Below are 25,584 nucleotides of genomic sequence, written 5' to 3'. Positions count from 1 at the left end.
GCCATTTCACACATATTAAGAAAAATGTATAAATAAAGGGAAAGTGAAATATATTGTATTGGGAATGATAAAAGTAGTATTATTTAGTGTTACATTGTATTGGGAATGATGAAAGTTGTATTGAAAATTGAAATAACTCAATTATTTTGGAACACTTTTTTTCAGAAACGGCCAAATATTCCGGATGGGGAGTATTAGATTCTCCAAAATCTCAATTATTATGATGATGATAAAATGACTTAACTGCCCTCGTTCCTCCCACTATATAATAAAACAAAACCCCTACTTCATAGCCTACTTCATTTCTTTCATACATATATTATTCTGTATTTTCATTCTTGTTGCTCTGTTTTTGCCATAACAAAAGAAAGAGAAAGAGCTAAATTTTGAGCAAATAATAACTAAACATGTTGGGTGTGTTCAGCAGCTCCGTCGTGTCCCCGCCAGATGAGCTCGTTGCCGCTGGCAGCCGAACGCCGTCACCTAAGACGACTGCGACGGCACTGTTGAAGCGTTTCTCTGAAAGCAACGGTGGTTCAACAGTGTCGGTGGAAGTTGGAGATCAAGTCCGGTTTGCCTATACCCATCAGAACGAGTCGTCGTTACAACCCAGGTAATTAAACACTCACCTAAACGACGTCAATATCAATGCTTGTTGATTACTTAACTTACTTTTTTTAATTGACAAAAAAAAGAAAGGGTATGTATATAAGTTCATAAATGCTACCTGTATTGTATATCTAGAAGTTGTGTTTGTTTCTTAGGTTGTCATGATTTCAGATCCTGTTAAGAATCTGGCTTATGTGGCCAATTTTACATACCAAAAGATAATACTTCTCCAATAAAGTTTAGCACCTAGAAATTCATCTTCATCTTTTTCAAAAGTGAAAAAGTAAGGTGTTTGATTCAAACTCAACCCCTAGCTACAATACATTTTTTTCTGTTGATTGAGCTAAACTTACAGAGATAAAACAAATCAAACAATCAGTTTTAATTATAAGATGAGAGAAATTCTTGTAAGAAAAAAAGAGAGAGAAACTATAAATTCCAAACTTATTACTGGATAGGACTTGAGTCGGTTGGGGGAAATACTTGCATGTGACAAACTTTTGATGCAATATTTGTACGAATCATAAACATATATATTATTTAATTATTTAAAAATAAATATTTTTTTTTGAGGGGATTTAAATAAATATTATTTGTCATTAAGTGATGATAAATCAATCGCAGAGATAACGCATTATTATATTGCCGGGGTCGGTTCGAACCCCCGACACCCCACTTATTCACCTTATAAGCGTGAATTCTACCACTAGGCTACCCGACCAAAAAAAAAAAGCCACTAAGCTACCCGACCAAAAAAAATAAATAAAATAAATATTATTTAATTTTAATTTTTTTTCTGTATTTTTTTCACACTTATGTGGTTGTATCCAAATTTTGTGATCATGCAATAGTTTCTCAATTGGTTGGATAGGTTTATTCAATTTTTTTGGTTGGATTGTAAATTTGGTAGGTAAACTTTATTTCTACATTTTCAATAAACTTTTACTTTGTTTTGGCTCAATAAATTTTTTTAGTTATATAATTTAAAAATAATCAAAACTAAGTTGAGCACATTTAATTTTTATTTTACTTCCTAAGAATTAACACAGTTTTTATTTTAAACAACATCAACTTTTAATTTTTTTTTGAGTCATTTTTACTTTCTAAAGATAGAATTTATACATTTTTGTCAAAAAAACTGAATTTGTAGAATTAATAGTAAATGTTCTTTTTTTTTTTTTTTCTCACTGTATCCTTTTTAGACAGCACCCTATTTTTAGTAGTTTCTTTATCATCTTATATTATTATTTAAGTTCTAAATATTGAATGGAAAATGGCAGAATGTTTGGTGTAAAAGATGAGATATTCTGCATGTTTGAGGGAGCTCTAGACAATTTAGGGAGATTAAGGCAACAATATGGACTAGCCAAGTCAGCTAATGAAGTTGTTTTGGTGATTGAGGCCTACAAAGCTTTACGTGACAGAGCACCTTACCCTCCCAATCACGTTGTTGGTCATCTCAGTGGCACTTTTGCTTTCATACTTTTTGACAAATCCACTTCTACCCTTTTTGTGGCCTCTGTAAGCACTAATCCTAAACCATGTTTTAAAGGTTTCTTGTTTAACTTTCGTTTCTCATTTTGCTTAATGTATTATTTTTTTGACAGGATCAATTTGGTAAGGTACCACTATTTTGGGGAATAACTGCTGATGGATATGTAGCATTTGCTGATGATGCTGAATTGCTTAAAGGTGCTTGTGGCAAGTCACTTGCTTCTTTCCCTCAAGGTACAATGATTTCTTCTATCATGGAAATTAGTCCGATTGAGTTAACACTTGCTTCAGCTCGACTTTATTCGATAAGAATTTGTCCAGCTCAAAACTGGACTCATGTTTGACATGAAAATTATAACACTCTGCGTTTATCTGAATCGAATTTGGTACTCCGCGTTTTATAACACTTGCACACATGCACCAACCAATTGTGTCTAACTTGGATGGTGTTTGAGAAAGGTTTGGATTCATACAAGTTTAGTAACTGGTACAAGGATATTCTAAGTTCTTTCTCATTGTTGACACTTTTGATCTGTAATTGGACAGGATGTTTCTATTCAACTGCTGTTGGAGGATTGATGTGCTATGAGAACCCTAAGAATAAAATTACTGCAGTGCCTGCTAATGAAGAGGATTTCTGGGGTGCAACCTTCAAGGTAACACAATGAGAACATAAATAAAATGTGACCAAGATTATTATAATTAAATTTCCCTTTGGTAACAAATAATCTCAGTGATACATGTATACTGATCGTACTTAATTAATTTGTGGTTAATGTTGCTCTCTCTTAATGAACTTGACTTCTAAATATTAAGTTACTGATCTTCAGGTTGAAGGGGCAACAGTTCTTGCAGCCAGAGAGTAGTAATTAAATGGCTTGATGATGAGTGAAGCAAAGTGGTAGAAGTGTAACCTTGTTATTTAGATCTATAATTTACTATTTCTATCCATGTACATTTGTATTTTTTCAATCTAATAATAATTCTGAATGTGGTTCTCTCTATTGTCCTTATTATTTATTCTCTATTGAGTTTCGCAAATAAGCAAACATATGTGATTGTTGGGTGCCTTTAGCATTGGTTCGTTGGTTTGGTACACCAAAAAGTCTCATTATTTGGGAATCGAACATAAGATAGTAAACAACACAAGGGTAATTTATGAAAAAAACACACACTTAGACGTCATTTACAAAGAACAGTCCAAGTGTTTCAGAAATACCTCAAAATGGACAATAATTTGGAAATGTGACTTGTAAGTTGGAACAATCATAAATCTTCAACCGAAGTTATCTAAGGATAAACTTTGTTTTACAAACAAACAAACGAACATGTTGTAAACGTTCGGGTTTTACAAAAACAAGTTTTCTTGCAAAGTAGACAATGCAATGCATCCCAAAACTATTGGATTTTCAGAACTAGAACTAAAATATAATAAATACGGTACTATTTAAAAATAGGACTGCAAATGCAAGCAAAAAAAGAAACTTCTCTAGTTGAATCTCCGAATTTAAGCACTGCCCCAATTTGAGTGGTATGCTTATAAAAATTAAAAAAACATATTTACTAGACAATCTTTGAACATATGCTTGCTAGTTAATGGAAGAATTGGAAGGTATATACCAGAGCGGAATACGATTAATTTGAATGAGAGAAATGTTAAAAACATCAATCTCACTTAAACACTCACTCTGAAAATGATTCCACGTAAATTGCGAGACCCATATAATAATATCATATATATTCTTGTGAAAGTGAGTAATGTTTTTACTCTATTCTAACGTATGTTGGTTCAATCGCTAAGGATTCAACTCAAAATCTGCAAGAAGCTGGATTTGAATCCCTTTGCCTATTAGGTTCAACAAAGAGAGCAAAGGATATATTCAAAATACTTCATCTCCATTTATGTAACTGTAACACTCACCAAACTAAATGTATCAGCTATTTGGACAGCAAACGGAATAGGCAATGGAAAGATCAATCCAAGTTCTACGCTCACTTCTCTAATCACAAGTTAATGAAGCAGATAAACAATAGTACTTTAAATACTCAATTTTTTCATTATTTTATTTTGAAGTTGAAGGTGGCGTTACCAAAAACACAAGTTGAAAGAGGTGGCATTTCAACATACACTACACAAGTCATATATTAGTCAAAGTTTTAGATTTTTCCATGCCAACTCGTGCCTACCAAGCTAAGCTAATTCAAGTTAAAAATCGATTTGACCAAAAAAATATATCTTCTACCATATTCTCTACACATCTAATGTTACGTGTAACTTTAAGTTTCTTCACAGATATTAAAAATATCAGGAATAAATAAAAGATTAATATTAGATGTGTGTGTTACTTGACTTCACAAGGAAACATTTAAAGTAAATGGTACATTCAAGTTTCAACAGGTCCTACAAATTTGAAAAATAGATACTAAATTGAGTAGGAGACATCTTAATTAAGAAGGAAAAACGTATGAAAATTTTCCTCAACAAATTTCATATACTAGTAAAATTTGAGTAGTTCCTTTTTGTCAATTTTTTTTTTTTTTGAGTACTTCCTTATAAAGTATTTTTAAAAATTAATATGGGAGCAATCAGCATTTCGGTTTAGTTCATTTATTTTGTTACTTTGAAGAAGCCGACCCTAATTTTTTAGTAAGTGAAACTTCAACTTCTCTTTAAGTTTATCTTTCTCTTTCATTTATCGAGGAGGGATGGTTTTATGTAATTTTTTGACCTAGAATCACCCTTGCATCTTTTTTCCCATTTCTTTCGTTTCAATTAAGTGATTTCCACATATATCAAGTTTTTTCTTGTGTTTTTTTTGTGATTTCATCGTCCGAGTACGACGTAGTGTTGTTCGTTGTTTTGTGCGGCGTTTTTGATTTCACGTTTTTTAAGGAACCAACTACATAATTTGAATGAAGAAAAATATTATGAACACTCTTTTTCTAACATTCTACTAGACATTATTATCCATAACACTCTTCTTTGAATGAATTCTAAAAATCAAATTAGGATTCCCATTTTATTGACTATGAAAGAAATTTCAATGTGAAATTCACATTTGCTTTCTTTTTACAAAACACTTCATAATACCCACTCATTTTGAAAAATCTCCAAGTTTGCAACCCAAACAAAAAAAAATTTACTCAAAAGAATTTAAATTATTTTCTAAAATTTCAACACCTCAGAAATTCTAAAACCAAACACACTAATGAGAGTTGCAATAACTAACTATAGCTAAAGTTTATTTATTGCTGACATCAATATACATGTCCATTTATCACAAGTCAATTCCAAAATTTTACATGTAAATATAAAATCATTGCTTGTTTGGTATGGGGCCTATATTGGCAACACGTATACATAATCATTTGTCTAACATCACAAGGTTAAGAGTCTTGAGACAATAGAACTCATCCTTAAACAGTACAATGATTTCAAATCATTTTGCTATCTTTCTTCTCTTCCTCTTTGTCACATCTCACTCATTTGCAGCAGACACAACTTCTTGGATCAAAGCTGGTTATTACTATTCAGGCAATGAAATTTCAGCTTCAGACATAAAATCCAATCTTTTCACACACCTTTTATGTGCTTTTGCTTTTATAGACACCACAAACTACAAAATATTTATAAACTCTTCTGAGGAACACAAATTCTCCACCTTTACTAACACAGTAAAACTTCAAAATCCATCTGTTACAACTCTTTTATCAATATATACTGCAAAAGAAAACTCTTCATTTTTTAACTCATTGATAAACCAATCTTCTTATAGAAAATCTTTTATTGATTCTTCGATCCAAACAGCAAGAAAATATGGGTTTCAAGGCATAGACCTTTGTGGAGTCTTACCAAAGCAGGGTAAAGAACTTGCAAATTTGGCAACCCTTTTGAAGGAATCGCGAATCGCGATAACTTCTGAAGCAAGAAACACTAAAAAACCAGAGTTAATTTTGGTGATGGCTGGTTATTATCTTAAAGCTTCAGATTCCTTTAGTTACCCTTTTGAATCAATGCAGAAGAATTTGGATTGGGTTCATTTTGTTGCATATGATTACTATCTTCCTAAAAAGGACAATTTTACGGGTTTCCATGCCGCTTTGTTTGGTTCATCTGGTTGGGAAAATACTGATTCAGGTATTAAAGAGTGGAGAAAGAGGGGATTTTCTTCTAACAAACTTGCAATTGGTTTGCCTTATCATGGATTTGCATGGACACTTGTGAAACAAGGTGAAGGTGGTGTTGGAATACCAGCTTCTGGTCCTGCTATTACAATGGATGGTTCAATGGCTTATAAGTTGATAAAAAGTTATATTAGAAGCTTTGGTGATGGAGTAGTATCATGTTATAATGATACTTTTGTGGTGAATTATTTCACCGTTGCATCCACTACTTGGGTCAATTTTGATGATGTGGAAGTTATTAAAGAAAAAGTTTCTTATGCAAAGAAAAATGGATTACTTGGTTACAATGTTTTCCAAGTTGGGAATGATGACAATTGGGTCCTTTCAAAGGCAGGTAAATTTTTTTCTACCCTCTTTCAGTTCCCTTTGCTTGTTTTTCAATTCAAAATATTTGACTTGTAATTATGACTTAATTCATTGACGTAATTATGATACAATTAGCCTAACTCTGTGATCAAACATTGTGTGTTATTTGTCTGCGCTGTTCGTATGTTCTTACTTTTGAACCGGGTTCTTGTTCTAACAAGACCCTTCTCTACCCTTGTTCCCTAGTCAGATTTTAAGTTAAATACCAGGTTTTTGAAACACCATTTTAATAAAGACTAATTAGTTGAGGTAGACACACCACTTTATGAATAAATTGGTGTTGTAATTATGGATTAACATTTGTATCACTTTCTTCAGCTCAAGAAGTATATGAAGATCATCATAACAGAAGGTTGCTGATAATTGTGCTGCTTACTATTCTGGCTGCTGCCATTATCCTGGGAGTAATATTTTGTTACTACCACCAAGGTAAGGATATGATTAACCTTCACCCTAGAGTGATAAACTTAATATATAATAAATAAAGAGATTGAGTTGTGTACAATTTTTCCCTATTTAAGTTTTTATTTATCTCAAACTCCTTTGTTAGGAACAATGACCACTGCATTTACAAGAATGATATACAAAATGAGGATATATTTATCAGCAGCTGAAGAAGATTTCAATGGAAATGGTTCTGATTTAATAGTATTTAATTATCTCACAATTAAAGTGGCAACAGATAACTTCTCAAAAGAAAATAAGCTTGGATAGGGTGGATTTGGTGCAGTGTACAAGGTAACATTTGGAAATACATCTGTTGGTGAAATATTTCATGAAATAGAAACTGTGAAATGTAAATTGAAGATTAGAAAAGTTCACAATTTCTGTGATAACTGGTAAGAATAGTAATGATGTATTCTTTTATAGGAATTTCTAGGCACTAAATTGTTGACATATTTTAATATCTCGTTAGCAAAAACTCTATTAGCCACATCATATCCAGCACAGTATATCATATCCAGAAAATCTGAACATTAAAAACTAATTAATTTTAATATCAGATGCATGAATCAGAACTATAGCTCATGCATCTTCTAGTCACTTACCATTGATCCAGATGAAATTTTGCATGAAAGAACGACTATTTATTTGATACCTAATAAATTTTCATAGTCAGAGCCTCTTGCCACTCATTCAATGAAGGAGGTTGCTTGCTCTTAAATCCCAAGACTATAGTATCTTAATTTCAGTAGATACAGAGTTGTTAGTTATGCCATATGTAACACCGACACTTAATATTGAAGGCACCTTTTGAGTTCAACGCAACACCGACACATGTTGCGTTTAACACTTCTATTATTTTAAATTGTTATCGGTGTCTATGCGTCAGTTGATCACAACACGACACTGAAACATGTTGCATTTAACACTTCTATTTTTTAAAATTGTTATCGGTGTCTATGCGTCAGTGATCACTGCTCCGTAGGTAATAGGTTATGTTTGCTGATATCTATTGATTAGTCGATTACTAGGAATTTCCTCTTCAACTATGAAAACTTATCAAAATTTAAATATTCATATCGTAAACAACTTTAACCTCAGCGCAAGGAAAGAGTCCAAATATTTGTAGACCATAAATATCAAACATTATATGCTATTCTGTTACATCCATGCCACAAATTGAGAGTGCAGTGGAGTAATTCTCTGATGACAATGTTATGATTTAATTTTTGTCAGGGAAAATTACGGAAGGGACAGGAAATAGCTGTCAAAAGACTATCAGAAACCTCCAATCAAGGACTCGAAGAGTTCAAAAATGAGATCAGACTTACAGCAAGACTACAACATGTGAATTTAGTTAGACTTTTGGGTTACTGCACAAAAAGGAATGAGAAGCTTCTGATCTATGAATACCTCCCAAATAAAAGCTTAGATCATTTTCTCTTTGGTCTGTTACTAATATTTTATTTGCTACTAAGCTCAATTAATGTTCAAAGTATGGTGGAACAAAAAATTAATGTTCAAAGTAGCAATAATTGCAGAATGCACTGATTTGTTCAGCTATAATAGAATTACAGTGACTAATGGCTCAGAATTGAACTTAATGCAGATCCAAGGAAATCAATTCTTCTAGATTGGTGTAAGCGTGTGCATATCATTGAAGGAATTACTCAAGGCCTTCTTTATCTCCAAGAGTACTCAAATTTTACTATAATCCACCGAGATCTTAAAGCTAGTAATGTTTTGTTAGACCATGATATGAATCCTAAGATATCAGATTTTGGTATGGCTAGAATTTTCGGGAAGTATGAACTTGAAGCAAACACAAGCAGGATCGTGGGAACATAGTAAGTAAATCATAATCAGTAATGTGTTATCTTTGTTCCCTCGATGTCTCTAATCACTTGAATTGGCCTTTGTAGTGGGTATGTACCTCCCGAGTATGTCGAAAAAGGCATATACTCACCCAAGTATGACGTTTATAGTTTTGGAGTTCTTCTCTTGCAAATCATAAGTGGAAAGAGGACTTCACATTATTACGGCACACATGAAAATATGAACCTTTTGGAATACGTAAGTTATCTATCTGTTTTAAGAAAAGTCTTTTTCTAATGACACGTGACAGAATTTTACACTTCTGTTTTCTGTAATTCTTTTACCACATTTGTGCATCTTGCACAAGATCTTTACTAATTTTCTTGATGTTGAAACATGTAATCAATTTGCTATTTCATTTTTCAGGCTTATGAGCTCTGGATAGAAGGGAGAGGCATGGAGTTTTTTGACCCTTCATTGGATGATTCGACCTCACATTGTAAAATCATGAGATGCATGCAGATAGCTCTTTTGTGTGTTCAAGAGAACTCAGCAGACAGACCTTTCATGTTAGAAGTTGATTCATTGCTCAAGAATGAAGGTGCCTATGTCGGTACTCCAAATGTGCCTGCTTTTTCAATGAAAAAACACGAAGATGATAAGGGATACACATCTAACTCCGGGTTCAAATTTTCTTCAATCAATGATGTTACAATTTCTCAAATGGTACCAAGATAATGGTATGGAGCAAGACATTCTAGTGCTTAATGTTATATCTAGTTTAGGCCTTGTAAGAATTTTTAGATCAACCAGGGAAAATTTTGAGAAACTAAAAACAGAATTTCTATATTGAGCTAAAAATCGATCTATTTTGAGAAAAAAAAATTCCGCCTAATGGCACGGGTCAGAATTTCACGCCTTTATTTTCTCGTTAACATCCGATAAATCTTGCACGAATCATTACTAGATAGTTTCTAAAAGATTTTACAATAGAATTCGCTCTCGAAATCCTATTGTATAATGAATGTGAGTCTTGTAATGTAAATAAAACTTTTATTAGATGGAGCTCATAATTTTGTTTTTGTTACAATTTAGACTAGGCGTGTAATGTGTATTTTGAACAATAGATATTTTGTTTAGGCTTTTCAAAAGAATTCCAAATGCAAAAGACCCGTCTTTTTTTACTCCAATGCAAAAGTACATGATTGTTCTTAATAACTTTTGGTATGGCTATCACAGAGATTCACAAATTCTTCAAGGTACCTCTTCAGAATGAAAAATCAAGTGATTAATACACCATTTTCAATGCTAAGAATCTACTACACATGAGCATTTTTTATGGCATGCCTATCAAAGAAGCTTGCAAAGCTTCTACATCTGCAAAATCCGAAAGTCCACCACACTTGATATGCCGTAGCAACGAGAGAAAGAGAACAAACCAAACAGGAAAGAGAAGGATGTTTAAACCCCTTCTTTCAAGAAGGAAGCTCACAAGGAAAAGAAAACTTGGTGAAATCTGATGCTCATATCGAAACTCAGATTGAAGAAAAGAAAGAAGATCAGACTCGAGAAGAGACCGCTGATCAAGTTGTGAATCAACTTGAAGAAATGATTGCGAATCAAACTGAAGATCAAAATGAGCCTCTAAACATTTCTCTCATTGAAGGTCAATTTGATAAAGATCTTGATCGATTCATTGAAGTGGAAACTCCTCAAAACTCTTATGGAGATGTTTTTGATGCTCCCAAACAGGAACAAATTGAGGAAACTAATGCTGGAACAGTACAAACTTCACACTAAAGTAGAGAGCAAATCTCTTGAGAAAGAAGAGGAAGAATTGAAGGAAACCTATGATGAAAGAAAAGAAGTGGAAGAAAAGGAAGACTCAGCTGAAGAGGAGATAAATTCTCCAAAAGGAAAATTTGAGGAAGACAAATCATTTGAAGAAGAACCAAAAAACTTGCATGTTATTTATAAATTATAGAGTAAATTAAATTACACTTCCCTCCTTTAAAAATATTTAAATTAATATTTAAATTACACTTTTCTCTTGTCTTATGTTAAAATATACAATAATTTTCACTCTTATTTTATTTTTTCATTTTGGTCTTTTAACTATTAAATGTATTAAATGTCTCAAATTGGTCATTTATGTGTGTTCTGTCAATCAATTTAGTCCTATTTTGTTAATTTTAACCCCCTTGGTGTCATCAACACCTAATTTATTTTACACATTGTCATCATCTTCATATAATATTCATCAATCTTCATAAAAAAACCCAATTTTTTTTTCTTGAAATTTTTTATCATTTCAACTTCAACAAAAACCACATGATTAAACCCTTCAATTTAAAATTAACACCACCACCATCATCTAAAACACAATCAAAACTATAAATTCCTCAAGATTAAGTAGCCGATCGAACTCATGTGATTTTATACCATTCAATTCAAATCCTTTATATACATATCCCTTAAGCACTTTGAAATCCAAAATGATATAAGAACATTAGATGACATATCATCACTAATCTCTTAAACATGAAAAAGAATAGTCATCAATTTAAAACGCATCAATCTCTTGAACACATAATAGAATTGAATTATGATAGGTGTTAAATTGACGAACCATTTCGAGTTGGAGCATTCAGCAATAATACTAACAGTGTTCCAATCTTCCTCATCAAAGGACATGATCTCCTAAATCGATACTCCAGAGTTTTGCCACGTCATCAACGATGATGGGATCGGAATCGAAGTAAATGATTCGCTGAGCGGTGGCCGGAACTAGATCGGCGAGGTACAAACGCGCGTAGTTGAGTGGTTTATCGAGTGCGTGGCGGATGGAGTATGTGAACTTTCCGCGAACGAGATTTGAATCGAAGGGGTTGATGTTAAGCTGAGGTAAGGAAAAGTTGAAAATTGAAATGATGATGCGACGGAGCTTTGACGGCGGCGGTGTGGGGTTGTGACGAAGTGGAAGGCGATGTTTTCTGGACAGGATGCGTGTTGGAGGACGGAGAAGACGCCGTCGATTGAGCCGCGGAGGTAGGTTTTCCTTAACCTATTTCGTTATTATCTTGTTGATCATTCGTTATAAATCTCCATGAAGATGAGTTTGATTGTGTGATAGATGACGATGACGGTGCTAGTGTTAATTTTAAATTGAAAGGTATAATTACGTGGTTTTTGTTGAAGTTGAAATAATAAATTCTTGAAAGAAAAAAATAATTGGATTTTTTTTTAAGAAGATTGACGAAGGTTTTACGAAGATGATGAGTAAAATAAATTAGGTGTTGATGGCATATCGTTAAATTTTATGGACATTCTTTATCCTACGATCTTCTTTTTAAGTGGTTAAATTAACAAAATAGGACTAAGTTGATCGAGAGAACACATATAAAGGAAAGTTTGAGACATTTAATAGTTAAGGGACCAAAATGAAGAAAAAAGTTAAGAAACCTGGATGATCAATTAAGTCTAAAAAATATTTCACGCTCCTCCCCCTTGAATTACATCATGATACCATCTTACGTTAAAATCTACAATTTTATTCTTTAATATTTTTATTTTATTTTTAAGGCTTAAGTGCAATTTCGCCCCCTATTTTGACCGAATCGGAATTTTACCCCCTATTTCAAAACTCGGAATTTTACCTCTCCAATTTAATGTTTTTCGAAATTTTACCCCCTATTTTAAAACTCAGAATTTTACCCCCCAATTTAATGTTTTTCGAAATTTTACCCTCTCGACCACATTATCTTATTATCCACCTAATTAATTATTTAAATTAAATAATTTTTAATTACAAAAAATAAACAACTTTTTAAAAAAATCGAAAAACACTTTAAAAAATACCTTAAAATGCAGAAAAAATTCTAAAAAATACTAGAAAATAAAGATAAAATGTAGGAATTACAAAAAATAAATAAATTTTTTAAAAAATTGAAAAAACTTTAAAAAATACCTTAAAATGCAGAAAAAATACTAGAAAATAAAGATAAAATGTATGAAATAAACCAATAAACGAAAAAATCCAAAAAAAAATACATGGAAAATTCCATTAAAAATACATGGCTAATATTTGGATGATCAATTATTAGGTGTATTATTGCACTCGTATATTTGGCTAATGATCATCCAAATATTTACGGGTGCATTATGTTTTTTTTCATGTATTTTTAATGGGATTTTTTTTCCGTTTATACCGTTTTTCCATGTATTTTTAATGGAATTTTTTTTGTTTATTCTGGTTTATTTCCTACATTTTATCTTTATTTTCTAGTATTTTTTCGCATTTTAAGGTATTTTTTTTTAAAAAATTCGATTTTTATAATTTTTTTTTTTGTAATTCCTACATTTTATCTTTATTTTCTAATTTTTTTTATGCATTTTAAGGTATTTTTTAAAGTTTTTTTCCATTTAATAATCAATCGTTACAACTCTTTTATCAATCTACACCGGAGGAGAAAATTCTTCATTTTTTAACTCATTGATAAACCAATCTTCTCATAGAAAATCATTCATTGATTCTTCCATCCAAACAAAGAAGAAAATATGGGTTTCAAGGCATAGACCTTTGTGGAGTCTTACCAAAGCGGGGTAAAGAACTTGCAAATTTGGCAACCCTATTGAAGGAATTGCGAATCGCGATAACTTCAAGCAAGAAACACTAAAAAACCGCAGTTAGTTTTGGTGATGGCAGGTTATTATCTTAAAGCTTCAGATTCCTTAAGTTACCCTTTTGAATCAATGCAAAAGTATTTGGATTGGGTTCATTTTGTTGCATATGATTACTATCTTCCTAAAAAGGACAATGTCACCAATTTTCATGCGGCTTTGTATGGTTCATCTCGGTTGGGAAAATACCGATTCGGGTATCAAAGAGTGGAGGAAAAGAGGATTTTCTTCTAACAAACTTGTAATTGGTTTGCCTTATCATGGATATGCATGGAGACTTGCCAAATCAGGCGAAGGTGGTGTTGGATCACCAAGATTCGGTCCCGGTATTACAATGGAAGGTGATATGGGTTATAAGTTTATAAAAAGTTACATTAGAAGTTTTGGTGATGGAGTAGTTTCATATTATAACGAGACATTTGTGGTGAATTATTTCACTGTTGCATCTACTTGGGTTAATTTTGATGATGTGGAAGTTATTAAAGAAAAGGTTTCTTATGCAAAGAAAAATGGATTACTTGGTTACAGTGTGTTCCAAGTTGGGAATGATGACAATTGGGTCCTTTCAACGGCAGGTAAATTTGTTGTACACTCTTTGAATTGTTTTTCAATTCTAAATATTTGACTCGAAAATATGACACAATTGATCGATTCGAAATGCTAAAGATATTTTGGTTATGACTCATAGTTACAACTTACAAGTAAGGTTCGGTGTAATATTTTAAATTGACCGTAGTATTAAAATACCGAGTTGTACTCTGTACACCCTAAACTTGATTAATAGAAAAATACCGCACCGCATTGGTCGGAGAGGTAAGTACAATTGGCCGAACTCCGTGATCAAACATTTTGTGGTATTTGTATGTTTCTTTGTATCTTCTTACTTTTGAACAAACAAGACATTTCTCTACCCTTGATCCCTAGTCAAATTTTAGATGTTAATTTGAGTATTTTAAGTTAAATACCATGTTTTCGACCTAGATATAAAGAATAATTGGCTGAGGTGGACACATCATTATAACAATATATTGTTTAATTCTAGATTAATATTTGTATCATTTTCTTCAGCTCATGAAGTAAATGAAGATCATCATAACGAAGGTTGCCGATAGTTGTTAAGTTCTTGCTTTGGATCGCTACCGTTCTCTTGGGAATGGTATTTTTTTGCTACTACCACAAAGGTAATGAAGATATAATTAACTTTCACCCTAGAGCGAGAAAATTGAATAATAAATAAAGATATTGACAATGTGCACAATTTTCACTTTTTAATTATCTGACACCGTTTGGCAGAACAAAGTGATAACTATTACAAGAATGATGTACGGATTGAGGATACATTTATCGGCACTCGAAGAAGATCTCAATGGAAATGGTTACTGATTTGATAGTATTTGATTATCTCACAATAAAACTTGCAACAAGTTACTTCTCAAAAGAAAATAAGGTTGGAGAGGGTGGATTTGGTGCAGTGTACAAGGTAACATTTGGAAACTCGTGTTTCGAAAAATTTCATGCAAATAAAAACGGTGAAATGTAAATTGAAGATTAGCAAAATTGACAATTATTGTGGTAACTTTTTTTTAGAGGAATTACCGTGATAACTCGGTAAGGATAGTAATTATGTTTGTTTTATGTGAATTTCTATGCATTAAATAAATTGTTGAGATATTTTAATCTCGATAGCCCCATAACTCTATTAGCTACATGATATTTTAATCTTGATGCATGAATCGACCTACATCTTATGCAGATGAAAACAATGTTAATGGACCATAAATATCAAGTATGCAACTTCGATGTTACATCCGAGCCATAAGTTGGAAGTATAGTAGAGTAATTCTCTCGATGACAATGTTATGATTTTGGTTTTTTCGGTGGCAAATTACGTAATGGAGTAGAAATAGTCGTCAAACGACTCTCAAAAACCTCAAAACAAGGACTTGAAGAGTTCAAAAATGAGATCGCACTAACAAAGCAAAACTCCGGCATGTTAATTTAGTTAGACTTTTGGGTTACCGCACAAAAAGGAATGAGAAGCTTCGATCTATGAATACATCCCAAATAAAAGCTTAGATCATTTTCTCATTGGTTCGTTACATTACTTTCCCCTATTAAGTTTATTTTAAAAAAATAGGAAATTAAGTTTTTATTTGCTACTATGCTCAATTAATCTTCAAGTAGCAATAATTCCGTAATATACATTTCATTTTTAGTGACTAATAATAGTTGAGAATTGAACCTAATGCAGATCCAAGGAAATCAATTCTTCTAGATTGGAGGAGACGCGTGAATATCATTGAGGGATTACTCAAGGCCTTCTTTATCTCCAAGAGTACTCCAATTTTACTATAATCCACCGAGATATTAAAGCTAGTAATGTTTTGTTAGACCATGAGATGAATCCTAAGATATCGATTTTGGTATGGCTAGAATTTTCGGAAAGTATGAACTTGAAGCAAACACAAGCAGATCGTGGGAACGTAGTAAGTTAATCATAATCAATAATGTATCATCGTTGTTTGTTCCCTCAATGTCTCTAATCACTTGTAACGGCTTTTGTAGTGGGTATGTACCTCCGGAGTATGTCGAAAAGGCATATACTCACCCAAGTATGATGTTTATAGTTTTGGAGTTCTTCTCTTGCAAATCATAAGTGGAAACAGGACTTCACGTTATTACGGCCCACATGAAAATATGAACCTTTTGGAATATGTAAGCTATCTATCTCTTCTCTTTTAAGAAAAGTCTTTCTAATGACATGTGACAAAATTTCACACTTCGTTTTTTTTACTAGTTTAACATATTTTTTCATACTATATATTTTGTAAGGCATATGGGCCGTGGATGGAAGGGAGAGGTGTGGAATTTTTTGACCCTTCATTGGATGATACAACATCAGCTTGTAAAATCATGAGATGCATGCAAGTGGCTCTTTTGTGTGTTCAAGAGAACTCGGCAGATAGACCTTCCATGTTAGAAGTTGATTCACTAATCAAGAATGAAGGTACGCCAATTGGTACTCCCAACATGCCTCGCCTTTTCAATGAACAAACATGAAGATGATAAGGGAGATACATTTAACTCCGGTTCAAATTATATTCAATCAATGATGTTACAATTTCTCAAATGTTGCCAAGATAATGGTGTCGATAAGCATATTTTAGTACTTAATGTGATATCTAGTTTAAGTCGTGTAACACTTCTTAGATCAAACAGAGAAAATTAGGTTTAATACATGTTATTTTTTTAATGGCAATATAAAAGAAAGGAAACAGGATCAAGATCATAGTCACATAATTCGTGGTTCGCTTCGGTACGTGGTACGAGTTCGGGTACGTGGTACGCATCCTTCAAAGAATCGGGTACGTGGGGGGTATACATAGTCGGTACGCTATTTTGGCTTGCGGTACGCGCTAATGTATTAATTGGTACACTATTATGGGTAAGATTATAATTTGTTGTGAAAGGGGGTATGATTCGGAATTGTAACTTCATTATATTTTAATACAAATAGTCCAAACAAAGGCCCATTTACCGTCTAGACTCCAGAGGCCCAATGAAAAAACCTAATTTCGAAATCGTAAGTCATCTTCTTCCTCCTAACAAATAGCCGGCTCCTCTTTTTCCGGATTCAAGATCTAGCTTCGCCCGCCTTCTTCTCATACAAAATCGCTATTTCCTCCTTTTCATCATGACTTTCGTAAACTATCTCTTCCCTATTTCTAGATCTATTTTTCCAGATTTTCTCGCGGATACTCCGGACGCTTGCGGCCGCGAATTTTCACGCGAATTCCGGCGAACCGGTACGCGGAAGTACCGCGAATCGGTTCGCGCGAACCACCCGCGGTTCTCCAATGGAACCAACGAATTATGTTACTCGATCAAGATCTTGATGAGTACAATAGATAGACGAAACACTGGAAATAAACCATAGCACCAGAGGTGCTTGGGCTAAAACACGCCTAACTAAGACACCATAAAAGTGATGGAAGAGCAAAAACAAAAAGTAAAACAACAGCAATCACCAAACCCCGAAATCACCCCAACCGCTCACACAAGGTAAAACCATCCCGAAAAGCCGGCCAGACCAACCCGAGCTCCACACCACCTCACCGAAGTCCCCGGACCCACCCCCAACACACCCTACCGAAAACCAAGACATGATAGGTTGCGCCTCCCACTCATATAAGGAGCGAGAGGCTAACAAAACTTTTTCCTAGGAACTACTCCCAGGAGGCCAGGACGAGAACTTCATCCGATCCACCAAAAGCTCGACAACCATAGTCCCTCTTGCATAGATAATATAGTTGCGGGAGTTCCGTACCGCCCACACAACAGCTAGCCAAACCAATACAATCCTAGCCTAATTTTCTTACAAGACCCCAATCCTACAAAGCTACCTAAACTACCTAAAATACTTGAGTACGACACCAACTCCCGGCCCGGCCCACCTATATATATTATATCGTACCGGTAGAATCTCCTTGCAAGAAAAAAATAAGGGATTATATGTTGATTCCAACTAGGCGTGTAATGTGCATTTTTTTACAATAGATGTTTTTTTAAGCCTTTCAAAAGAATTCCAAATGCAAAAGACCCATCTCTTTTTTACTCCAATGCAAAATTACATGATTTGTTTTGGCTAAAATATGGTTTTAGTCCCCGCAAATATGCCTCGTTTTGGTTTTAGTCCTGTAAAAAAAAATTTGTTTTTGGTCCTTGCAATTTTTTTTTGTTTTTTAAAATAGTCCCCGAACCCATTTTTGTGATGATTTGCATACGTGGCGCATGATGACCGAACCCATTTTGTAGTTTTTGGTCCTCGCGAAATATTTTGTTTTTTAAAAGGTCCTGCAAAATTTTTTGTTTTTTAAAAAACAAAAAATTTTGCAGTGGACCAAAAACAATTTTTTTTACAGGACTTAAAACCAAAACGAGGCATATTTGCGGGGACTAAAACCATATTTTAGCCATTTGTTTTTAACTTATGGTATGGCTATCACGTAGATTCTCAAATTCTTCAAGGTACCTCTTGAGAATGAAAAACAAGTGATTAATACACCATTTTTAATGCTAAGAATCTACTACACATGAGCATTTCTCATGGCATGCCATTCAAAGAAGCTTGCAAATTTGCTTCCACATCCGCAAAATCCAAAAGTACACCACACTTCGATATGCCGTGGCAAACAATAACACTCTAAAACTGTCCCCTAAAATATCTAAGGGGACGATTTCAACTTGATTGCCAATTGAATGTTATTGTTACGAGCCGAAAGCTGTCCCCAATAAGATTTTAGGGGACGATTTTTTGGTGTTGCTGAAACATAAAGGCTACGTGCGTAAAACGTTGCCGTAAACTAGTTTTAGGCAACGTTTTACAAGTGTTGCATGAAAAAGTGTTGCCATAAGCAATAAATGGTGTAGTGAGTCCACCACACTTGATATGCCGTGGCAACGAGAGAAAGAGAACAAATCAAACAGGAAAGAGAAAAATGTTCAAACTCCTTCCATCAAGAAGGAAGCTCACAAGGAAAAGAAACCTTGGTGAAATGCTCGATGCTCATATTGAAACTCGCACCGAAGAAAAGAAAGAAGATTAGACTCGAGAAGAGACCACCGATCAAGTTGAGAATCAACTTGAAGAGATGACCGCTTATCATCATAATAAGCCTCTAAGCATTCCACTCGTTGAAGATCAATTTGAGAAAGATCTTGATCGATTCATTGAAGTGGAAACTCCTCAAAACTCGGATTGAGATGCTTTTGATGCTCCCAAACAAGAACACATTGAGGAAACTATTGCTAGAATAGTATAAGAACTTCGCATTAAAGTAGCGAGAAAATCTCCCGATAAAGAAGAGGAAGAATTGAATGAAACCTCTCGAAGAAGGAAAAGAAGAGGAAGACTCTAATGAAGAGGAGACAAAGGAAAATTTGAGGAAGACAAATCATTTGAAGAAGAGCCAAACATTACGAAAAGAATGTTCACTTCGATGAGGACAATGTCAAAATTCCTAATTCTCTTCATGATTTCCAAAATCTCTTTTGATCAAGTGCATGCATGTTATTTACGTAACACAACAAATGGTACAATTATAAGGGTTTGATAATATTACTCCCTTTTTTATTTTATGTTCTTCCATCTTTTCTATGTCAAAATTACGTATAACTCATAAAAAAAAATTAAAAAATTATGTGTAACTTTTTCGTCAAAAGAGTATTACGTGTAACTCTAAGCATAAATTTAAATAAATATCGTAATAATAATTTTATAAATTATAATTCATTAATTACATTTTTGCAAAATTATTAGAAACTAATAAATATTAACCCTTTATCGTCATAAAAATAATTGAGTTAAACGATACGTAATTAATAATAACAATTTTAAGCATAAATAAAAATATAATAATTAATTATAGTAAAAATATAAACAATTTTCCTAAGTACCTTGCTTCAAAAATTTTTTTTTCCTAAGTACTAGGTCAAATTGTCCAATTGATGACTAAATAACTACTCCTTCCCTTCTCAACGTAGAAAGAGAGTCTTTGTTTGGTTTTGGCAAACACGTAATAATACATACATACATATATACATTTGTCTCACACCACAGGGGTTGGTTAATAAGGAGTCTTGAAACAATAGAACTCATCCTATCCTTAAACAAGTAGTACAATACAATGTTTTCAAAACATTTTGCTATCATCCTTGTCTTCCTCTTTCTCAAATCTTACTCAAAATCGACACAACAACTTCCCGGGTAAAAGCCGGTTATTATTTTTCCAGCTTATGACATTTCGGCTTCGGACATAAAATCCATTCTTTTCACACACCTCTTATGTGGTTTTGCTTTCATAAATTCCACAAACTACAACATTTTTATACATGACTCGAGTATTCTAAATTCGACTCCTTCAATTACGAAGTAAAGCTTCAAAACCCATCTGTTACATCTCTTCTATCAATCTACACTGCATAATTAAATTCTTCGCTTTTTAACTCATTGATAAACCAATCTTCTCATAGAAAATCATTCATTGATTCTTCCATCCAAACAAAGCAAGAAAATATGGGTTTCAAGGCATAGACCTTTGTGGAGTCTTACCAAAGCAGGGGCAAAGATCTTGTCAATTTCGCAACCCTTTTGAAAGAGTGGCGTGTTGCGATAACTTCGAGGCTAGAAACACTAAAAGATCAGAATTAGTGTTGGTGATGATAGGTTATTATCTTAAAGCTTCAGCATTCCCTTACTTATCCTTTTGAATCAATGCGAAGAATTTTGATTGGGTTCATTTTGCTGCATATGATTACTATCTTCCTACAAGGGACGGTGTCACACGTTTTCATGCACCTTTATACGGTTCATCTGGCTGGGAAAATACCGATTCAGTATCAAAGAGTGGAGAAAAAGAGGATTTTCTTCTAACGGACTTGTAATTGGTTTGCCTTATCATGGATATGCATGGACACTTGTGAAACAAGGTGAAGGTGGTGTTGGTACACCAACTTCTAGTCCCGCTATTACAATGGATGGTTCAATGGCTTATAAGTTGATAAAAAGTTACATTAGAAGCCATGGCGATGGAGTAGTTTCATGTTATAATGATACTTTTGTGGTGAATTATTTCACCGTCGCATCTACTTGGGTTAATTTTGATGATGTGGAAGCTATTAAACAAAAGGTATCTTATGCAAAGAAATGGATTACTTGGTTACAATGTGTACCAAGTTGGGAATGATGACAATTGGATCCTTTCAAAGGCAGTAAATTTTTTCTACCCTCTTTGGATAGTTTTTCGATTCAAAATATTTGACCTGAAAATTTGACACGGTTGGATCGATTCGAAATGCTAAAGATATTTTGGTTATGAATCATAGTTACAAGTAAGGTTCATTGTAATCTTTTAAATTGGACCGTAGTATTAAAATACCGCCTATACTCGTACACCCTAAGCTTGATTACTAGAAAAATACTGCAGCCACATTAGTCGGAGAGGTAAGTACAATTGGCCGAACTCCGTGATCAAACATTTTGTGGTATTTGTATGTTTTTTTGTATCTTCTTGAACAAACAAGACCTTTCTCTACCCTTGATCCCTAGTCAAATTTTAGATGTTAATTTGAGTATTTTAAGTTAAATACCATGTTCTTGACCTAGATATAAAGAATAGGTGGACATATCATTATATCAATAGATTGTTTAATTCATATCATTTTCTTCAGCTCATGAAGTAAATGAACATCATCATAACGGAAGGTTGCCGATAGTTGTTGCAGTTAATGCTTTGATCGCTACCTTTCTCTTCGGAATGGTATTTTTTTGCTACTACCACAAAGGTAATGAGGATATAATTAACTTTCACCCTAGAGCGAGAAAATTGAATAATAAATAAAGATATTGACAATGTGCACAATTTTCACTTTTTAATTATCTCGACACCGTTTGGCAGAATGTTGATAACTATTACAAGAATGATGTACGAGATTGAGGATACATTTATCAAGACTCGAAGAAGATCTCAATGGAAATGGTTCTGATTTGATAGTATTTGATTATCTCACAATAAAACTTGCAACAAGTTACTTCTCAAAAGAAAATAAGGTTGGAGAGGGTGGATTTGGTGCAGTGTACAAGGTAACATTTGGAAATTCATGTGTTTCGAAATATTTCATGCAAATAGAAACCTGTGAAATGTAAATTCAAGATTATCAAAGTTGAAATATTACGGTGGTAACTTTTTTTTTTTAAAGGAATTACTATGGTAACTTTTTTTTGAATCAACAAATTTATTCTCGTCAAGTATGTGCAAGTGGCACCAAAATACTCGCGGCCAAATAATAACAATACAAAAGCACCGAAATAACCGGAAACCTATAAATCCAAGTGCCAAACAAACCAAAAAACTCCTACCAAAGTGGAAACCACAAAAAACACAACGAAACACTTCCCGAAGAAAAGCGCAAACAGCAGCAAATGTAAAGAAGGCATACCCCGGCCTCAGCACCCGCACCATACCAACAAGACACGCCTACCACAACATACAATCCGTCGGATCCCAACTCCATTCGTAGAACAAACATGCCGGCAATTTCAGCCGTTCCAAAGTCCACCTCCACGACGTAACCATGATATCCTCCGCTATCTCCTCCACCCCAAGCAGTATATTGTTGAAGATTCTGTCGTTTCTCACCTTCCAAATTGTCCAAATCGCCGCATGCCCAAATAAGCCGGTACCCCTTACGAATCCTTTCATTTCGCAACCATCATTCCTACATTCCCAATGAATGTACAGATTCGGAGGAGTCCAAAAATGAAAACCCAGCCATCTAAATAATCCACCCCACACCTCCGTAATCACCTCACGATGAAGGAAAAGATGATCGATGATTCGAGCTCCCGCACCTCCCTAAGGATAGTAATGATGCGAATTTCTATGCATTAAATACATTGTTGAGATATTTTAATCTCGTTAGCCCCAAAACTATATTATCTACGTAATATCCAGTACACTAACACATCCATCAAATTTAACATTTTTTTTTGAAGAAGCCAGCAAATTTAACATTAAAAACTAATTTAATTTAACATCGGTGCATGAATCAGACCTACATAGATGGAATTTTGCAAGAAAATACGTCTATTAATTTAATATTGATAAATTTTCATAACTATAGCCTTGACAATCATTCAATATGGGAGTTTGAGGTATCTATTAAGAGAGAAAGAATGAATGTAAAATGTGATATTATTATTATCTGCAAATGAAGGTACAAGGAGTATTTATATTTATACAAAAGTGTAGGAACATAGTAAACTAAGGTGAGGTAAGCTCACTATATTACTTCTAAACACTCTAATCTTAGTTGCTTGACATGCAAGTAATATCCTCTTTGTGTGTACTATCTAATACTATGCATCATCTTATAAACTGGCTTTGTAGTTGTAAGTTACCCGCCATCATGTTACTTTAGTCCTCGGTGTGAGGTAGTGTATTAGACTCAACCCCAAATCTAAGAGGATATGCTTGCTCTCAACACTATATTTTTTGAACTTTAATGGATGCAGAGTTGTTAGTTATGCCATGTTTTCTGTTATGTAGTGACTTGTTGTTTTCTAAGAATTTCCTCTTCAATTTTGCAAATTTATCAAAATTTGAAATCTCTCCACTTTGTAAACAACTTTAACTTTAACCTCAGAGGAAGGAAGGACTGTAGATATTAATGGACCATAAATATCAAGTATACAAGTTATTATGTTACATCCAAGCCATAATTAGTTGAGAGTATAGTAGAGTAATTCTCTAATGACAATGTTATGATTTTGTTTGTCAGGGGAAATTACGTAATGGAGTAGAAATAGCTGTCAAAAGACTCTCAAAAACCTCAAAACAAGGACTTGAAGAGTTCAAAAATGAGATCACACTTACAGCAAGACTACAGCATGTTAATTTAGTTAGACTTTTGGGTTACTGCACAAAAAGGAATGAGAAGCTTCTGATCTATGAATACCTCCCAAATAAAAGCTTAGATCATTTTCTAATTGGTTTGTAACATTACTTGCCCCTGTTAAGTTTTCTTCTCAGAAAAATAGGATAATTAATTTTTTAGTTACTAATGATTGACAATTGAACTTAATGCAGATCCAAGAAAATCAATTCTTCTAGACTGGAGCAAGCGTGTGAATATCATTGAAGGGATTACTCAAGGCCTTCTTTATCTCCAAGAGTACTCCAATTTTACTATAATCCACCGAGATATTAAAGCTAGTAATGTTTTGTTAGACCATGATATGAATCCAAAGATATCGGATTTTGGTATGGCTAAACTTTTTGAGAAGTATGAACTTGAAGCAAATACAAGCAGGATCGTGGGAACATAGTAAGTAAATTTTAATCAATAATGTGTTATCGTTGTTCCTTGGATGACTCTAACCACGCGTATTGCCTTTTGTAGTGGGTATGTGCCTCCCGAGTATGTCGGAAAAGGCATATACTCACCGAAGTATGATGTTTATAGTTTTGGAGTCCTTCTCTTGCAAATCATAAGCGGAAAGAGGACTTCACGATATTATGGCCCACATGAAAATATGAACCTTTTGGAATATGTAAGTTATCGTTACTAATTTTTCAGGCAATCTTACACAAGATCTTTACTAATTTTCTTGATGTTAAAACATATAACCAATTGACTATTTCATTTTTCAGGCATATGAGCTGTGGATGGAAGGGAGAGGAATGGAGTTTGTTGACCCTTCATTGGATGATTCAACATCGCATTGTAAAATCATGAGATGCATGCAAGTAGCTCTTTTGTGCGTTCAAGAGAACTCGGAAGATAGACCATCCATGTTAGAAGTTGACTCGCTGCTCAAGAATGAAAGTGCATATGTCGGTACTCCAAACGTGCCTGCTTTTTCGATGAAAAAACATGAAGATAAGGTGGATACATTAAAATCTGGGTTCAAATTCTCTTCAATCAATGATGTTACAATTTCTCAAATGCTACCAAGATAATGTTGTCGATAAGCATATTTTAGTAGTTAATGTGATATCTAGTTTAGGTCATGTAAGAATTTTTAGATCAAACAGAGAATATTTTAGGTTTAGTACATGCTAATTTGATGTGCTCATCACCCTGTTTAAGGATTCATGATGTGGAAGTTTTGGGACTATATCAAGCAATGTTACGGATGATGCATAGTTTCCCTCTTGAAAATAAATTGTTTCTCAGTTCGATCGGTTACGTCTTAGATGAATGTAGAACTTTATGTATAGTCTTTATTTTGAAAACACTCATGATGAATTCCTTAGACGGAAAATAAATATGGTCACTATACTTTAGCAAGAGTAGCCACATTTACATCTATCACTCATTGCTCACAATGATGGTGTAGCTAGACATTATTCATGAATCTCTACTTATTGAAAGAAAAAAAAACATTATTATGAGAATTTTTTAAAATGATTTATTAATGAATCCACTAGC

At 33.6% G+C, this 25,584-nt stretch overlaps 4 protein-coding genes and 2 pseudogenes across 8 annotated transcripts; all 6 read left to right on the top strand.

The window, feature by feature from the left end:
- The first annotated feature begins 296 nt into the window (after positions 1 to 296).
- Positions 297 to 3,107, top strand: LOC146902410 (stem-specific protein TSJT1-like). Its single transcript, XM_085736142.1, has 5 exons — positions 297 to 613; positions 1,890 to 2,130; positions 2,217 to 2,337; positions 2,650 to 2,759; positions 2,934 to 3,107. The coding sequence occupies exons 1-5, from the start codon at positions 408 to 410 to the stop codon at positions 2,967 to 2,969; spliced, it is 714 nt and encodes a 237-aa protein (XP_085592268.1). The 5' UTR covers positions 297 to 407; the 3' UTR covers positions 2,970 to 3,107.
- Positions 3,108 to 5,492: 2,385 nt separating this feature from the next.
- Positions 5,493 to 8,664, top strand: LOC146902409 (class V chitinase-like). Of its 2 annotated transcripts, none has more exons than XR_015023055.1 (4): positions 5,493 to 6,622; positions 6,973 to 7,083; positions 7,205 to 7,493; positions 8,335 to 8,664. XR_015023055.1 is itself a non-coding variant. In XM_085736141.1 (4 exons), the coding sequence occupies exons 1-3, from the start codon at positions 5,533 to 5,535 to the stop codon at positions 7,366 to 7,368; spliced, it is 1,365 nt and encodes a 454-aa protein (XP_085592267.1). In that variant the 5' UTR covers positions 5,493 to 5,532; the 3' UTR covers positions 7,369 to 7,392; positions 8,335 to 8,664. The 2 variants fall into 2 exon arrangements, 1 of the variants encoding a protein (XP_085592267.1); XM_085736141.1 differs by having other exon boundaries at positions 7,205 to 7,392.
- LOC146902408 (cysteine-rich receptor-like protein kinase 10) lies at positions 5,523 to 11,001 on the top strand. Of its 2 annotated transcripts, XM_085736139.1 has the most exons (8): positions 5,523 to 6,622; positions 6,973 to 7,083; positions 7,205 to 7,392; positions 8,335 to 8,545; positions 8,708 to 8,945; positions 9,021 to 9,171; positions 9,340 to 9,653; positions 10,153 to 11,001. In XM_085736139.1, the coding sequence occupies exons 5-7, from the start codon at positions 8,857 to 8,859 to the stop codon at positions 9,649 to 9,651; spliced, it is 552 nt and encodes a 183-aa protein (XP_085592265.1). In that variant the 5' UTR covers positions 5,523 to 6,622; positions 6,973 to 7,083; positions 7,205 to 7,392; positions 8,335 to 8,545; positions 8,708 to 8,856; the 3' UTR covers positions 9,652 to 9,653; positions 10,153 to 11,001. The 2 variants fall into 2 exon arrangements, with proteins under 2 accessions (XP_085592265.1, XP_085592266.1); XM_085736140.1 differs by lacking the exon at positions 10,153 to 11,001 and having other exon boundaries at positions 5,575 to 6,622; positions 7,205 to 7,443; positions 8,290 to 8,545; positions 9,340 to 10,007.
- A 2,344-nt stretch (positions 11,002 to 13,345) lies between these two features.
- Positions 13,346 to 17,170, top strand: LOC146902407 (cysteine-rich receptor-like protein kinase 19; annotated as a pseudogene). The gene is made up of 7 exons (XR_015023245.1): positions 13,346 to 14,168; positions 14,662 to 14,774; positions 14,894 to 15,073; positions 15,473 to 15,684; positions 15,845 to 16,079; positions 16,159 to 16,308; positions 16,426 to 17,170. The product of XR_015023245.1 is annotated as a cysteine-rich receptor-like protein kinase 19 (transcript).
- Positions 17,171 to 20,605: 3,435 nt separating this feature from the next.
- LOC146902406 (class V chitinase-like) lies at positions 20,606 to 21,426 on the top strand (annotated as a pseudogene).
- Positions 21,427 to 22,074: 648 nt separating this feature from the next.
- LOC146902405 (G-type lectin S-receptor-like serine/threonine-protein kinase SRK) lies at positions 22,075 to 25,341 on the top strand. Of its 2 annotated transcripts, XM_085735220.1 has the most exons (5): positions 22,075 to 22,234; positions 23,932 to 24,142; positions 24,240 to 24,477; positions 24,553 to 24,703; positions 24,804 to 25,341. In XM_085735220.1, exons 3-5 carry the CDS (start codon positions 24,389 to 24,391, stop codon positions 25,110 to 25,112), a joined length of 549 nt encoding a protein of 182 aa, XP_085591346.1. In that variant the 5' UTR covers positions 22,075 to 22,234; positions 23,932 to 24,142; positions 24,240 to 24,388; the 3' UTR covers positions 25,113 to 25,341. The 2 variants fall into 2 exon arrangements, with proteins under 2 accessions (XP_085591346.1, XP_085591347.1); XM_085735221.1 differs by lacking the exon at positions 22,075 to 22,234 and having other exon boundaries at positions 23,914 to 24,142.
- Positions 25,342 to 25,584: the final 243 nt, after the last annotated feature.

This window comes from Medicago sativa, chromosome 8 (assembly GCF_051527215.1).
Source record: "Medicago sativa cultivar Bolivia chromosome 8, Bolivia_mono, whole genome shotgun sequence".
Lineage (NCBI taxonomy): Eukaryota > Viridiplantae > Streptophyta > Magnoliopsida > Fabales > Fabaceae > Medicago > Medicago sativa.
This window is presented reverse-complemented; position numbering and strand designations above follow the sequence as displayed.

Coding starts and splice junctions, on each gene's coding strand:
- LOC146902408 (XM_085736139.1), top strand. CDS start 8,857: ATGAATCCTAAGATATCAGATTTTGGTATGGCTAGAATTTTCGGGAAG. Junction 8,946..9,020: donor AGCAGGATCGTGGGAACATA/GTAAGTAAATCA, acceptor TGGCCTTTGTAG/TGGGTATGTACCTCCCGAGT. Junction 9,172..9,339: donor ATATGAACCTTTTGGAATAC/GTAAGTTATCTA, acceptor TTCATTTTTCAG/GCTTATGAGCTCTGGATAGA.
- LOC146902410 (XM_085736142.1), top strand. CDS start 408: ATGTTGGGTGTGTTCAGCAGCTCCGTCGTGTCCCCGCCAGATGAGCTC. Junction 2,338..2,649: donor ACTTGCTTCTTTCCCTCAAG/GTACAATGATTT, acceptor GTAATTGGACAG/GATGTTTCTATTCAACTGCT. Junction 2,760..2,933: donor TCTGGGGTGCAACCTTCAAG/GTAACACAATGA, acceptor ACTGATCTTCAG/GTTGAAGGGGCAACAGTTCT.
- LOC146902409 (XM_085736141.1), top strand. CDS start 5,533: ATGATTTCAAATCATTTTGCTATCTTTCTTCTCTTCCTCTTTGTCACA. Junction 6,623..6,972: donor TTGGGTCCTTTCAAAGGCAG/GTAAATTTTTTT, acceptor CACTTTCTTCAG/CTCAAGAAGTATATGAAGAT. Junction 7,084..7,204: donor ATTTTGTTACTACCACCAAG/GTAAGGATATGA, acceptor CTCCTTTGTTAG/GAACAATGACCACTGCATTT.
- LOC146902405 (XM_085735220.1), top strand. CDS start 24,389: ATGAATCCAAAGATATCGGATTTTGGTATGGCTAAACTTTTTGAGAAG. Junction 24,478..24,552: donor AGCAGGATCGTGGGAACATA/GTAAGTAAATTT, acceptor TGCCTTTTGTAG/TGGGTATGTGCCTCCCGAGT. Junction 24,704..24,803: donor ATATGAACCTTTTGGAATAT/GTAAGTTATCGT, acceptor TTCATTTTTCAG/GCATATGAGCTGTGGATGGA.